Genomic DNA, 16,898 nt, shown 5'->3' on the forward strand with positions numbered 1-16,898 from the left:
AGGCTCACTGCAACCTCTGACTCCCTGGTTCAAGTGATTCTCCTGCCTTAGCCTCCCAAGTAGCTGGGAGTACAGGTGGCCGCCACCACGCTCAGCTAATTTTTGTATTTTTTAGTAGAGACAGGGTTTCATCATGTTGGTCAGGCTAGTCTCGAACTCTTGACCTCAGGTGATCCACCTGCCTTAGCCTCCCTAACTGCTGGGATTACAGGCGTGAACCACCGCACCTGGCCCAAAACAGCATTTTTCTGGTCAAGAACGCCTTGAGACCTGAGGCAAGTGTTTCACCTTCTATGAGTTTGGATCACTCACAAGGAGCATTTTTTGTTGCTTTAGTTCTTATTTATTTGTTAACTTATTTGTTAACTTATTTAGTTCTTACTTGTTAACTTATTTCTTAGCTTCATAAAATTGTGTTCAACGCAAAAAGTAAAAAGAAAAAAAAAAAGGAAACATGCCTCCATTTCATTAAAGTTAGTAAAACTGACCTCAAAAGGAATCAACCCTAAGCAGGAGTGATTAAGACAAAACCATTACAAACATAGGCATATGCTGGTAGGAAGGCAGGATGCCCCTCAGAACCCCTCTCACCTTGGCTTAATGCATAGAATCCAGACAAGGTCAGGGGCTAGGGTCTGGGGCTAGCTCAGAGAGTGATGGATTTCAGCTGTCAGCTTCCTTCATCTATTAGCATCTACCATCACCATCAAATTGATATTTGATGTTTTTAAGTGCTTACTATATGCTAAGCACCGGCCTAAGTGGTTTGTAAGTTTTATTCCATTCAATGTTCAAAACAACTCTAAGGTAGGTACTAATATTCCCAATATATAGAGGAGGAAACAGAGCCACATAGGTTGGTAACTTCCTCAAAGGCAATAAGAGGACAGACTGGTATTAAAACATACTCCGAGTCCAAATCCTGTGTGTTTAAACCATATACAGTATTGTCTCCTATTCATTTCTAGGAGTTTAGGAGCCTTACATTTAAAAATGAGCATTCTGTGATGCATGTATTTTTTTCTGACTTTTACATTGCACCAGTACAATTAGTTTATATATGGTTTGCCCTCTGCCAGCTTTTCTTTGGACTCATTTGTTAATGACCATGCTTTTCACAATCAGGGTGTTATTTAGGCCCAGAATTCTAAGTAGCATGCATTAGGGAGTGGTAAGAAGTGAATGACTGCTGGAAATTGATGACCTATCTGATTGCCTTTAGGTAGCAGTGCAAAAGAGAACCCATTTTCCTTATGGCATCTCTCAAGTGTACAAATGAAGCATATAATACAAGGACACTATAGGTCATCCTAATCATCAGTCACCTTAGAACTCAGTTCATTTTATCTAAGATCATTTTGGATGCAAAAGTTTACCCTCTAAGTGCTTTGAAGAGTACTGTCTCAAAATTGATTATTTCCCTTTGTGTTATTTCTGAAGGACATCATAAGCCCACTAGGCATATCCTTCCTGTGTAATTCATCTCTTTATATTTCGCTTATTATGTAATTTTATTTCCTTAGAACTTCTACTACAATTCACATCAAATAACTGCCATATTTGGGCCATCATTTTTTTTTCTCCTCTACCCCTTTTTCTGTTTGCTAAATTTTATAGATGATTTTGCAATTAATATTGAAATCTGTTATTATGAAATAGCTTTGTAAATACAGAAGGAGAAAAATCCATCTTGCTAACACATAAATGCAATCTGCATATATAGGTTCAATGTGCCAAAAATCAAAACAACACCCTCAAACACTTTTAATATGTATTGTAACAATAAATAAATGGGAAGAAACAATAAACAAATATAAATTCAGTTTGGAGCCAGGAAGTTCTATATTTGGGGATGAGTCTACCATTTAATTGGGCTGGAAAATTCTACAGATGCAACTGAAATTCTACTCGCTCACTGATGTAATCCCTTATTAATCAGAGAGGAAGAAACCTATCATAGGACTGTATACTACAGAAACAATGATACAGACACATGCGCATACACACACACGCCCATAAACAGGCCACTCAAAGTCCACTACTAAAGGTGTAACTCATCCTGAAATGAAAGGTTGAAGGAAAGATACACAAAGACTATATGTTTCTATTAAAGTCTCCAGGTCCGTAATAGCATTAGGGTATCTCTCATCTGGCGTAAAAAGAACACCTCAACACTTCTAAAATGACTGCAGGTGACTAGGGTTAAATGTGAACATTTAAATAGCATAAGGAGATGCCAATGCTATGAAATAGGTAACTCTAGATTACCTGAGCTACTGTGGAGTTTTAAACACGCATAATCACAGTAAGCTCTGTATAGACTCAGAACTTCTTGAGGGCAGAGGGATTTATATTCATGGTCCCTGACCCTTAGATGCAATGCATGGTTAACCAGTAGCCCTTAGGAGCAGCCTGGGCTTATCATGGAGAGTGGAGTTGCTGGTGTCTGGTGGTAATAAAGAACAGACTCACGTTTAGTTAGTTTTATAACTGTTTAAAATGCTCAAAAACGTACTCTCTATGTCTGCACCTTCCTTGGCACACAACTGCCACATTTGACAGTGTTTATTTCTCCGGGGTCTCTTGTCCTATAAGAGTCGTGCAGTGATGCCTGCTAATGGATCACAGCCCAGTCACCATGCTTCCATTTCACCTATGTGCCATGACCCTGTGCATCCTCATGGCAAGGGCAATAAGCACGGGCTGCAAAGAGGAAGAAAGGAAACAGGAAGGTCCTGGGAACTATGCAGATTACGAAGAGGTGAAAGGGTCTAGAAACTCTGGTCTATAATCTGCATGTTTTCTCTATCAATCCTGCCTTGTTGACAAACATTTGCTTTCTTGATAAAAACTTGGTAACCACTATATTCAGGCTGCATTCTGGCAGTGAGCTGGGCACAAATACTCTTTAACGAAACATTTATCCTGATTCATTGTGACCTGGCCACCATTCTGGCTTTGACCTCCCTGATTATGGGACCACTGTGGCAAACAAAGATGAACCTCATTATAGAACTAGGGAAGAGACAGCCAAAATGTACAGTCAACAATGGATCTCTCAGAATGAGTAACTTTCTCAGATTGGCAGGCAAAAGTCTGGCAAATGTGCCCTTTATCCCTGTGTTCTGCTGTGTGCCTCCTTTGCCCTGAGCAGCTAGCTGTATCTGAATGGTACACACTCCTACAGTTACAGAATGTCTAGGTTACTTGATTCTGTAATCTGGAGAGGGCTAGAACTGGATGTCAGTCCTAAAACTTCCCCCAAGCCTGGTTCTTTTAAATAGGACTGGACAGAGCATTGAGAAGGAAGACTTTATCTGATGGCTGAAGATGTGTTCATGGATGGGTGGGAAGCTAGTTAGTTATTAAACAGATCATTCACTGCTGAGCCACTCTGCAGGGCTCTGTAATGGGCAACACAGTCTCTCACCCCATGTTGCCTTGTACTTTCCCTTATTTTATATTATAAACAAGCTTTACAGGTTAGCATGAAGACGGGAATAGGCTGTGTGAAGAAACAGACTGTGCCTACCTGAAAAGACCTTTGCTAACATCATAATTTCTGTTTTACATGTCAAGAAGCATTTCTTTTTCCTTGGCTCTTGGGCTCATGCAGGGAAGAATATCATCATCATTTTCTCTGGTGGTACCCAGATTAGCTGGCATGGGCTGAGCTCAATGTCTTGCCTAAACTGAAAAGTAAATTTGGGGAAAACTAAAAAGAAATAGATAACTATGGAAGCCTGTCTCTTCTTGTGAAATCATGCAGTTGAACTCATTGCCAGTGGACAGGTTGGCTTGTTTACAGACAAAGGAAGTCTGGGAAGCTGGTTAGAGCTGTGGATCATGTCTTCTGAAACATCAATCAATAGCTGTCACGTTTCGTTCTATACTATATGTATTCTTTATTTCCTATCCTTAAATTATTACCTCTCAAATGGTAATCTTGAAAACTGAAAAACGTGCAGGCAATTCAAAGCACACATGAAATTAATCATTAGAAAAAAGATGCTAATATGTGAGTGTGAAACACTCTGGCCAAAATATACTCCATCATTTTCTTCTACACAGTAGACCAATATATAGAGAGGGAGTTCTCACCTGGAGTCTTAAAGTTCCTTAGCTGAGAGGGAGTATCATAAACTTCAAGGACCCAGTCACCAGCAGCTCTTTCCCCCCAGCAATGAATGGTCATGAACTCCCAGTTTTTAAATCCTTCCATGGAGTGATCAAATAGCCTGAAAGAGAACCATAAAACATTGCTATGTGCAACATTTCAAATCCAGTGAGGGTCTAGTTAAGACCAAGATCAACACTGTTTTTTGTACCGATTAGCAAGTTCAGCTGGGCACTGGAGCTGGTCTGCATCCTGGATGTCACCAATTTGCAGATATATATATATACACACACATACATATATTTAAATCACTGTTTTACCACAGAGAAACAGAACTGGAGCTGGCTATGTAACAGCAAATCTGGAAGGGAGAACCCACTGGGGATCAGGAAAACCAGGTTAAGACTCTACCTACAAGACTGACAGTAGAGTACTGAAGACGTGGAGGAACTGGGGCTCTCTTATACTGCTGATGGGAGTGCAAAATGATACGAGGTTCTGGAAAACAGTTTGACAGTTCTTATAAAGTTACACACACACCATACAATTCAACAATCCCCTCCTACCTATTTAAACAAGATAAATGAAGACATATATTCACACGAAGAACTTCATATGAATGCTCATAATTCCCCAAAACTGTAAACAACTCAAGTGTCCATCAACTGGTAAATGTGTAAATTGTGGTACAGTCGGCCCTCTGTATCTATAGATTCTGCATCTGTGAATTCAATCACAGATTGAAAATGGATGACTGTATATCCATATCACAAACTACCCAGTAATAACTACTAATACATACCATGACATAAATGAATTGAAAAAAACATTATGCTAAGTGAAAGAAGCCAGACACAAAAGACTACATACTGCATGATTCAATTTATACAATATTCTAGAAAAGGCAAAATTGTAAGTAAAGAAACAGATCAGTGGTTGCCAGGGGCTAGGGAGGAGTGAGGAAAAGTCATGGAGAATTTTTGAGGGTGATAGAATTGTTTTGTATGTTGAAAGTAATGGCGTGTGGCTATAAAGCAACACAGATTTGTCAAAACTCACTGAATTATTCACATAAAAAACTGAATTTACACTGTAGGTAAATTATGCTTCAGTAAAAAGACTGCTCACTAATCTTATCCAGTTCAAGGAGCCATGCTTGAAATCCCAGCCTACAACCTGCTCTTTCAGCCCTTCCAGTGATTTCCAAAGCTTCAAATTTGTAGTTTAAAATCACTTGTCGCTTGAAATAGCTAGAATTATTCTGTTTCCTGCAATGGAATCCTGAAAGATATAAAGTATGAAGGGAAAGAAAACAAACAGATTCCCTTTCAAGAATAAAGAGACATTAATAATGTATAAAATTAACATATTAAGAAATAAGTGGGTACGGTGGTTCATGCCTATAACCCTAGCACTTTGAGAGGCCAAGGTGGGCAGATCACCTGAGGTCAGGAGTTCCAGACCAGGCTGGCTAACATGGTGAAACCCCGCCTCAACTAAAAAATACAAAAATTAGCCAGGTGTGGTGGCGCACCTGTAGTCCCAGCTACTCAGGGGGCTGAGGCAGGAGAATCCCTTGAACCCGGGAGGCAGAGGTTGCAGTGAGCCGAGATCACACTACTGCACACCAGCCTGGGTGACAGAGTGAGACTCTGTCTCAAATAAACAAACAGACAAACAAACAAACAAACAAACAAACAAACATATCGCTGATGCAGGTCTATAACGTAGACTTGACTACCCAAATAAATATCCCAAAGACACAGAAGACACTTTCTGTAAAGATGAAACCTACACATAGTAGAAAGTGGAAGATGGGGCAAGTCCTTTTTTTTATAGTACTTTAAAAAATTATGTTCATCTATTATTTCACTGAAAAAAATAAAAAAAATAAAAATTATGTTCATGTATTATTTCACTGAAAAAAATAAATAAAAATTATGTTCATCTATTATTTCACTGCAAGTGAGAGAGGCAAACAGGAAAAATATCTCTAAAATTTTCTTTGGGGTAATCATGTCCAGTCACTGGGATATTTCTCTCCTTCAATGGGGACAAATGGTAACAAAGGTTATGGTAACTGAAGTTTGATGGTTATTCAAAACACACAAATCAACTGTCTTTGCTTTAATCTCATGTTTACCAGACAAATTGGTGGTTATAATTTGACCTTCTCTGTACTTCTTCCCATTGAGAGAAAATGTGCCCTTCTAAACATAAAAGTAACTAGTTCAATTTTCTTATAACAATATATTAGAACTCTGATTTTTTAAAAATGTATTTTGTCAGTGTGTCTGAGGCTCTTTCTAAAATGCCAGCAGGATTCTAAAGCTAAGGGTTCAGAAACACAATTTTGGACCGTGATATAGGTTGCACTTTGCAATGTTACCTAGAGAAAAGCAATAAACAGGAAAATCACCTGCTATATGTTCCTGAACCCTTGAAAGACAGAAAAATGAAAATTATTAGGCAGCATTCTCAGGTGTCCCATGGTCAAAAAATTTGGGAAAGGCTGACTCAAACAAAGATGGATAGAACTCTTTAATAGAGGACATCTCAGGTCTTTAGAATATGCAAATATGTTTTGTCAATTTCCATAACAGGGTTAATTGGGAGGCAGTGATTTTCAAACTTTACCTGGACATGAAGCCTATTCTCTCGCTGTTTTTAGGATATCTGTATATGATCTATAATGGTTTCCTCTCGAAATAGAGGAGTGTGGCACTTCAGTGAGGAACCAGGTTGGATCTGGCAACTTTGGCTCATAATGACAAGGATGAAGATGGTAGCTTTTTACATGAATATTTTCCCACTGGAATGGGTCCTCAGTAGAGAAAGGATGGTGCACTTTATGGAGATCCTACAATCCACTGAATGACCACAATCGGCTCATTTCACAAGTTTATAGCTTAAGACTAGACTTGGGTAAGAAGAAATGGCTGTGTCATTATATACTTAACTTACATCCATTGCATCCTTCACTAAAAACCCACAACATGTGTATGTTGGGCAAAAAGACAACAAAGAGAGGGGAAGAGGAGCTTTTTCAAACTGCCCTTTCTAACAGAGAGATGTTGTTAAAGGGAATATGTTGATACAGAAATGGCTAGAGGCAGAAACGCAGTTTAGAACCACTTCCTTCCTTAAGTTCCACAGCTCCAGCTTAAGCTCTAATTCGTTGAGGCCATGGTGCCATTTGAGGGCACTGAAGCAATAACTTGTCACATAATACCTCTCCAAGAGTGCTGAACTTAAAAGCAGTTCCCAAACAGTTTAGACAGAACATTTGGCTCATTGCCTCACATCCAAAAACTACAAAGGAGACTTGAAGCTGCCATCACATGAGGGGTAGTCTTGTTTCCACAACCTCAGCCAACTTTTAATCACCCATGGGTCAATGATTTGACTGCTGGATTAGCAGACCCTACGTTTCTTCCCTTCCACCCTTTCCTGTCCACCTTTGAAAGTCATTCCATGGCTACCAATCACTTTTAAATCACATCAGGAACAAAAATCAAATATAAACCGAGTGCCAAGAAGAAATACCCACAAATCAAAATTCAAATAAGTGTTTCAAAGCCCATAAATGGGCTTTGTCTATGTGGCTAAGCAGTTTTCCACTCCCCTGGTCTCTTCACATTATTCAGAATTGGAAAGTTCATTAATTTCATGTGAATATAAGAGTTGAGGAGAAGAATGAAAATACAGCCAAACACGACCATCACATTTTGCTGAAAGAGTTGATGGGGAGAAAAACAGGCATGGACGGATGTTGTCACCTAACTGGGCTTCACATTTCTAGTTTCATTCTGTCCTTTATAAGTACACATTGTTGTGTCTTTTAACCTGGATTCAATAGTTCAGCTACTTCTTATTTTCTACCATTGTAACATTAAAGGAAACTGCATCTCTGCGTATAACAAAAGGTAATATAGCTTGTAGGTGTACTTTGTTTGCAAAGAACATACTTGCTTAAGACAATCAAGTGTCAAACGATGGACACCTGCTACAGAGATTCCCATTGTGGGATCTTTTTTTATCAACTAAAAAGTTTAATGCCCAGTGTGAATGTCTGCGCTGTGCCAACAGTGAAGAAGTCAGACACATGCCAACATTGTTAGTGTGGGTAAAATGTCAATAAAGCAGAGCCAGTGTGCTGAAAGCCTAAATAGATTAACTCCATGCCTTTATCCACTTCTCCTCTTGCAGTGCAATTCTGTCCTGTCAAAGTTGACTTCATAATCATGTGCTTGATGAAACGATATATGCATGTGATGGCACAAATTATGCATCCAGTTATTAAAATGGTGCCCCACAGCCCTATCCTTGCAAGTGGTTTCCAAATCAATTACTTTGGATGAAGCCTGGTAGAAAAGAGGACCATCAAGTGTAGTATATCCTTTTGAGGAATTAACTCAGGAAATAACTTACATAATTACTGTAAGCTTTATTTCCTTTCCTCTTAAACAGTCTAGCCAATGTATCAAGGCTATAGCACTCTTTTATGATGTTATGGCAACTAAATCACAAGATGTTTTATAAATACTGACAGCTATGTGTTATCATATAACTATTTCTAAAATTGTAAATGGATCTTAGTTTCAGAATCATCCACTACTATTCAAACAGTATTAATGTTCACTACAGAACTAGACATCAGGACAATATTCCTGGAAGTTTTCTCTTCTCTCTCTCTATTTATTTATTTGTTTATTTATTTATTTATTGAGACAGTCTTGCTCTGTCACCCAGGCTGGAGTGCAGTGGTGCGATCTCAGCTCCCTGCAACCTCTGCCTCCTGGGTTCAAGCGATTCTCCTGCCTCAGCCTCCTGAGAAGCTGGGATTACAGGTGCCTGCCACCACACCTGGCTAATTTTTTTTTTTTTTTGTAATTTTAGTAGAGATGGGGTTTCACTGTGTTGGTAAGGCTTGAACTCCTGACCTCATGATCCTCCCACCTCAGCCTCCCAAAGTGCTGGGATTACAGGTGTGAGCCACCAGCACCCGGCCTTATTTTTTATTTTTTTAAAATGCTTCATTACAATTGAAGGTAGAGCTCAAAGAACACATCCGGCTCCCCTGTAGTTGAGTTTTTTGTTTTCTTTAGATGTTTGGTTTTTGTAAGTTTTAGATAATTTCTTCTGATACAGGGTATTTAAAACATACTATTTGCTTTTTCTCTCTTTCCTAATCTCAATTACTTCTTTAAGATTGAGAAGGAGAAAGAAACTGGTTCTAGAGGTCTGTAATACCCAAAATGATAAGGTTTTTTTGTTTGTTTTCTTTTTTTCCTGGTCAAAAACCTTCCAATATGCAAACTATTATCAATTCATTCACCAACCCCAAAATGCATTCCTTCTTGTGGGTACATAAGTACTTAATCTTCCTCAAGATTTAATTCATTTTAGAGTAGATGGATTTTACTGAAGTATCTGTTTTTATTATAAGCCCCTTTGTAATTTCCTTGCACAGCATCCAGCAACATACTGCTCCCAAGTCTTTTGATGACACCAAAGTAATAAGAATGTGTATGAAAAAGCTGGATGATCTTTTAAATCCTTGCTATTTACAGTGTGGTCTGTGGACAGGCAGCTTCAATATCACCTGGGAGCTTATTAGAAATGCACATCCTTGGACCTCACCCCAGACTGATTAGAATTAGACTTTTTGGGAGAGGGGCCCAGTCATCTGCTCCTGATAGAGTCATGTACCAGGTGCTTCAAGAAGCACGGTGTAAATAAGAGTTACCACTTATTAAGTGCTTACTATGCTAGGCACTGTGCTAAGTATGTAACTGTACGTGATCTTACTACATGTACTAACCAACTCTGTGAGGTATATCCTATTACATCTATTTTATAAATGAGGAAATTAGGCTTTCTAAATTGAAACACAGATATCAGTGAAGTCAAGAAAAACCCAGCTCTAACTCCAAAGGCTGTACCTTCTTTTGAATGAAGGAAGAAGGTTCACGTGGTTGGGTGTTACTGGAAAGTAAAACATTCACTGCAAAAGTGTAATTTTTACTGCAAGCCACAGATGCATTTATACACCATGATGCCTTACAAATGTCATTAGTCTGTCATTGAACATTTGGGTAGGGAAGTGACAGAAACGACTGAAGCATAAACACTACATTTTAAACATATTTAATTATAGGACCCTATAGGTTTTGCAGATTAGAAAGTATACCTTCTCTCTATTTAAGGACATAATTAGAAGCAGAGATATTCATCTGTAATCAAATTTAGAAAGGGAGGCAAAGTTTCAGCTTTCAGTCAGAGGCCAAAATTTGGAACAGAGGGCCAATACATCTAAGCTAAGTCTAAAACTCAATGAGGGAGATTCAGGAAGAAAAAAAAAAGACAGCTTTTTATAATTCTAACAAATGCAGTTGAAGAAAGAATCTGCTGGGATAAGCTTTTGTTTGGAAAATTTTGACACAGGCAGACTTTGAATGTGTCATAGTATATAGGCTTATATCTAAAGTTGCTCTCACTAAAAACATTTTCAAAGGACCCAAGCCCACGTGGCTTCTCCCTACACACTCGACCTCCATGCCCTTTATACAAGTAAATCACTTGCTGTGAATATTCAATTTGCCTTTTTGTTAGGCAGGGTATACAGGCCAAGGGGAGAACCGAGAGGGTGGGAGGGCAGGGGAAGAACAAAGGAAAGTCCATTCCAGGACTTCTCCATTGACCCACGGTGCCCACCCACTGAATGATCCATGGGGCTTGCCAGGGGAGCATGCACGCCGGGCTAATGGGGCACAGAGCTCAAGCTGGACTGGAGTTCTGAATGCTGCTGAGTGCCTTCCAGTGCTTAGCACCTGCAGATGCTTGGGGAAACTGTTCCTCCTCCAACAGCTGTTCTCCACAGGAGTTCAGGCGAGTGCCCGTCAGCCAGGACAGGGAGCCACTGAGGGGCTCCAGACGGCCCACACGGACTACATCAACGTGTTCAGCACTTCGCAGAAAACAGACTTTCAAGGAATTCCTGTGGTGAGGAGATAAACGATTCTGACGCAATTCCTCACTGAAATGTCTAGGTAAATGAGGACTTCTGGAAAGCCAACCATACGTAGGGACCATAGTTTCAGGTCCCCAGACTAGGATGTATATTTTGTCAATACTGAAAAGGACAGCGCCATCCTCTGGACTCTCCCCCTCTGCTTCATCCTTACTGTCTGGTCTCTGGTTTTTTCATTGCAAAGGAGAGGTGATGCCAAGTGAGCCTCCAGATTCTGGTTCCTTCTCCCAGGAGCCAACACGCAGTCTGCTGTGAGTAAGCCATGGAACAGAGGAGCTGCTTCAAAGGCCTTGGGGAGTTTTCCACGTTGGCTGCCAGGCTAGTTAAGTGTGCAGTGTTGGAAATTCTAATTCTGGATGAAAAGAGTCACCCCCGCCCCCAGAGGGGTAGGACAGATAAAATGAGGAAAGTCTGCCACAAGAAGCCAACGTCTTCATCTCAAACCACCTCTGCTAGGGAAACATTGTTTTAAACTTTTTCAGAATTTCTATTAAAAAAAAAAAAAAATCTTTATTCTTTGCTTTACATGGTCCTCCTGAGAAATCTTGACTTCTCTAAAAAAAAGACAAGGATCTGGCAGGGGAAATATGTATTGCTCTTACCAATCATCTCTGGCAAATTCCTTCAAAACCTGACCTCTTCATTTTTCTTCCCCACCACGGAGATGGACTGCCTTGCACACCAACAGGAAGGACACCAGGAGCAAAGTAGGCCTTTGCTTCACCTCCTCTCCACCCCTTTCTATGCCCTTGTTCCCAGCTCTCCATTCTGGGAATGTGCTTCGAAACGGGGCCAAGGGGAGAGGACGTGAGGCCTCCTTGTCACTAGGTCAGAGACTGAGAGGTTTTGAGGAGAAGTTTCCTCTAATGAAATGAAAGCTTCAGAGTACTTCCGATGGAAAGAGTGCCAGAAGAAACTGTCTTTCCTTAGCTGCCTCGGTAGGAGGGACGCTACCAGTGTCAAGCACAGCGGGAACGGGGGAGCCAGGCCTTGGAAGGTGGCCATTCATGGTTTTGGGACCCGGTGCAGCTGTTTCACATGGAAAGGGTCAGCGGCTCAAGAGCAATAATTCTGTGGAGCCTGTAGACAAATGAATTCACAATATCCTTTACATATCTTGGCGTCTCCAGGCCCCTCCAATCTCCAGGCTGTCTACCTGTCCTCGGTGGCTACTTATTTCAAGGACTGGGATGGAGGATAAACAAGAGCTGCACTTAAAGAAACTGCTCCAGACCAAGAAGACACATTCCAGGAGCAAACTTGATTCCCAGGTGGTCTTGATGAGGGACACTGAGGTACGCTATGGGAGCGCCGGTCACCGCGCCTCGGAAATGCCTGTTTCTTTTCTCCGACACAAGTCACGCAGCACTCTTGTGTTCAGCACTTTGCAAAGAGCAAAGCAGATGTCGGCTGTTGAAGAATGCATGCGAGCCTGAAGCCAGCAACACTGCAATCCACCAAATGCCTGTGATGGAATCCATAGCTCCTCTGCTCACAAGTTTCCTCACTGACGTCATTTCAGGGGAAGCCAAAAATAAATAGCAGAATATGCAGGAAGAGCCCAGACAGGCTGAAGTGGCTGAGTGTTTCAAGCAAACAGCAACAGCGGAGGGACTGTTTTTCTACAAGGGAGGGGGCTCGGGGGAACACGATCCACACATATGTGAAGCCAACCTTTGCACTTCACAGTGTTTCACCGGGATACGTTTTCAAGTTAAACCCAGATGAATAATGGTAAAGAAAAGAAGAAAAAAGCAAGAAATAAAGGCCTTCCCTAGCTTCGGTAACAACAGCTGGAGAGACCTTCATTAATCACGTAATTGTGTATCTGAAGTTCTGCTTGCTAGAAAGAAACCTCAGGCAGGTAGCTGAAATTACCCTGCAGGCAGCCTGCCGGGGCCTCTTTGTCTGCAGTGGGAGGAGGACATGAAGAAGTGCCCAGGGATCCTCTGCTGAGGAATCTTTATGTTCCTTGCACCTGCAGACAGTCACTCTAGCAAAGCTGCACATCACATTTAAAGTACTAAACCCAGGTTTCCCATACATTAATGGAAGATGTTAGATTTGAAAGAACACAGCAAGTCTAAGACAGAAATAAAACGCACATGAAGATTGCAGATTCTGGGCTGGGTGCAGTGGCTCATGCCTGTAATCCCAGCACTTGGGGAGGCCAAGGTGAGAGGATCACTTGAGACTGGGAGTTCAAGACCAGCCTGGCCAACATGGTGAAACCCCGTCTCTACTAAAAGTACAAAAATTATCTTGGTGTGGTGGCGTATGCCTGTAATGGCTGTACATTTTACCTGTAGAAAATAGTTAGAGGACTAGCTGCCCAAACCCTGCAAGGGCCACATTATCTGAGCCTGGCACTTAAGAGATTACGGGAACTAGGATCAAAGGCAGAGGCCAAAGTTCTGATTAATTTATTATCACTAGTAACATTTTAACTAATGTTACTACTGGGGAGGCTCAGGCAGGAGAATCACTTGAACCTGGGAGGTGGAGGATGCGGTGAGCCGAGATTGTGCCAACACTGCACTCCAGCCTGGGTGACAGAGCAAGACTCCATCTCAAAAAAAAAAAAAAAAGATTTCAGATTCTGTACTCCTAGTTGCTATAGGCCAGAAAAGTTATTGTTCTCTCCTTTTATCACTGTCCTATAGTAGATGAGGTTGGGGATTTTTAAAAGCAACTGGCAAGTTCAGTCTCACTGTTGGCTGTGCAGACTTCCATGGGCCTCTTGCCTCTCAACACCTCTGTCCTGTTGTTAGTGTTCTAACAAAGATCACCACTGCCATGGTCACCTGGTGTGTGGACAAGTGGCTATATCTACATAAAAGGTTGACTTTCATTTGAACTATATATGCCACTGATAAGAACGTTTTTGCTCCCATTAAATGTTCTTCTGGGAGAAAAAAAAAACATCAAAGAAACTTTAAGCTTTGGGCTGTGGTTTGTCGTTTAGAACCACCATGAGAATGAGGATCTGACATCTCCCCTCTTCGGTCCCACTTGCTGACAACTTTCTCCCATGCTCCCAATCACGCAAAAAGCCAAGGGAGCAAAAGAAAATGTGTGATAGAACATTCTGGCCATATTCTCTCAGCAGGATCTTGGCCTGTACAAAATACAGTTACTTACCTGCTGGGGAAGTGTTTTGGAGGAAGCAGGGAGGAGAGGCTAACAAGAGAAACTGAATACCCTCTAGGGCAGTAAAGACTGAAGAGTCAGCTGGGCACGGTGGCTCACGCCTGTAATCCCAGCACTTTAGGAGGCTGAGGCGGGTGGATCATGAGGTCAGGAGATCGAGACCATCCTGGCCAACACGGTGAAACCCCATCTCTACTAAAATACAAAAAACTAGCCAGGTGTGGTGGGGTGTAGCTGTAGTCACAGCTACTCAGGAGGCTGAGCCAGAGGAATTGATTGAATCCGGGAGGTGGTGATTCCAGTGAGCCAAGATTGCACCATTGCACTCCAGCCTAGAGATAGAGTGAGACTCCGTCTCAAAAAAAACAAAAAACAAAAGACTGAAGAGTCAACCTTAAAAACAGGGGTCAGCAAACCATAATCCTCAGGCCAGATCTGGCCTGCTGCCTGTCTGTAAGTAAAGTCTGATTGGCACACAGGCATGCCTATTCATTTATATTGTCTAGGTGGCTTCTGTACTCGAATGGCAGAGTAGAGTGGTTGGGATAAAGACCGGGCTTACATAGCTCCACACATTTACTGCCTGGCTCTGTGCAGAAACAATTTGTTAACACCTGCTTTAAAAAATTAGAATTTCCTTTAACTTTTGAAAGTAAGTGCTTGGCCAAGAGAATTCGGTTAATCTGTAACGAATGGCAGCAGATACTTAATGGTGGGGGAGGGGATCTCAGAGGGCTTACGAGTCAGTGTTCTGCAATTCTTTTGTAGGATAAAGAACAAGTGGCCTTCAATTTTTCTCCTGCATCCTTTTCTTAGCCAACTATTAAATGCCCCACTTTTCCATGTCTGCAGATTATAGGCAGCTTCACACTCTCTACTTATGATCAGTGAGATCCTGACATCTAAGTGCCCCCTCTGCTGGTTCCCAGGGTAGATGAAAGCAGCAGTTGTTCCCTTCTCCCTAAGGCATAGCCGAGTGTCACTGTGACTACTACACTGGTGGGCAGAGACCACTGCTGTACCTGTTGGCCAAAAGTTGAGACCTAGTTCCCGAGGGCGAAGTCAGGTAGATGGCCAGGTCTCCTCTCCTGGGGTGGGTGATGGTGATGCGCACAACGACATGCTCCAGGTAGTTGACATGGCGGCTGGGGTTATCCGAGCAGCCCGAAGCTTTGTAGATGGAGCGCACTGCACTGTTAGGGCGGATTGTCCTGTAACAGAGACAGAGGGAGTTTGAGCAAATGACACCATAGAGCTCAGGTGAGTGAAGCTGGAGGCATGGAATAAACTTACAATGTAAGACAAGCAGCTGATAGCTGGATACTAAACAACAGTGCTATCACCAAAATAACTGGGTCACTGAAAGGATTACCAGTTAGTGGGAAAGATGCAAGGGAGAGGTGAAAAAGGAACAAGGGTCTTCCATCTTCATGAAGGTAATAGATCTCAAACTTGAGTGTGCATTGGTATCACCTTGTTAAAACACAGACTGCTGGTCCCAGAGTGTATGATTGAGTAGGTCTGGGATGGATCTCAAGAATTTGCATTTCTAACAAGTTCCCAGGTGATAGGGATACACTGTGAGAACCACTGTACTGTGGTACAGTGGAGGCTTGGGGATTAGCATAACGGGGGTTCACATTCCTCACTCTGTAACCCGCCAGCACATTCTTCCCTCTTGCCTACGGGTTCCTGTTTTCCTCTCTAGTTTCTTCCTGTGCCACAGTTCCCCTTGAACACTGGGCTGCAGCCACAATGGCATCAGGTTCAACCTCTGGGATAATTCAAGTTTCCCACCTTGGGGACTTCGCACACACTACTCTGCTTGAAGTACTTTTTTTTTGTTGTTGATGTCCCTATGGCTAACTCTTCTTCCTTCAAGGTCAAAGCTTAAATTTCCCCTCACTGAGACCTTCATCGAGCCACCAGTGAAAATATGTCCCCCATCTCTTATTTTTTACATTGTTAAAATTTCCAACATTCATTTATTGTAATTTGTAATTATTTACTTATTATATTTTTGGTGTGATGCCTCCATTAGACTGTAACCTCCACAAGGGTAGGAAGTATTACTTATTCTCCTTTTTATTCCTAATATTTTTCTCAGTGCTTAATTTTCAGTAAGTGGGAGAAAAATAGTTACTGAAAGAGTTTGTGAATGAATAAACACATAATTCCTTTGATCCCATTTTCTCATTTTTCAAATGAGAATAACGCCCAAGTTGTTACACAGCTTTAACATGAAAACATACATGAAGTCTCTAGCCCTTGGCGTGGCCCATAGTAAGTGCTCAACATACACTGGTTAACTTTCCACCCTTTTGTTTTTTCTCTCTCATTCTTTGCCACAAGAGTAGAATGAAAATAAACTCAAACAACTTTAGTTGGTTTACTTCTGCTTCCCAACACATTTTCTCAAGAATGACAATGTCTCTAGTTTCAACATTAGCCAAGGTTCAAAAATACTTTTCAGAGAGAAAAGTCCCTGAACAGAAAGCCAAGAGCAAAACACTAATAAGCCTACTAAGATAGAATCCTGTTGGCAAACCTTGTCAGCACAGCCTCCAAGTCTATGCCACTAAAACTGGGGAATAGGCC

The 16,898-nt window shown here is 41.5% G+C and overlaps 1 protein-coding gene across 1 annotated transcript in view; it reads right to left on the minus strand.

Moving 5' to 3' along the window:
- Nucleotides 1–16,898, minus strand: part of PCSK5 (proprotein convertase subtilisin/kexin type 5) — a 485,048-nt gene that overhangs the window by 194,382 nt on the left and 273,768 nt on the right. The window contains exons 13-14 of the mRNA XM_011984097.1: nucleotides 15,323–15,511; nucleotides 4,102–4,238 (exon numbers count right to left, since the gene is read on the minus strand). Of these exons, the coding sequence (XP_011839487.1) occupies nucleotides 4,102–4,238; nucleotides 15,323–15,511 (326 nt within the window). The remainder of the gene's footprint in view (nucleotides 1–4,101; nucleotides 4,239–15,322; nucleotides 15,512–16,898) is intronic.

This window comes from Mandrillus leucophaeus, unplaced genomic scaffold (genome assembly GCF_000951045.1).
Source record: "Mandrillus leucophaeus isolate KB7577 unplaced genomic scaffold, Mleu.le_1.0 Scaffold260, whole genome shotgun sequence".
In the NCBI taxonomy this organism is placed as follows: Eukaryota; Metazoa; Chordata; class Mammalia; order Primates; family Cercopithecidae; genus Mandrillus; species Mandrillus leucophaeus.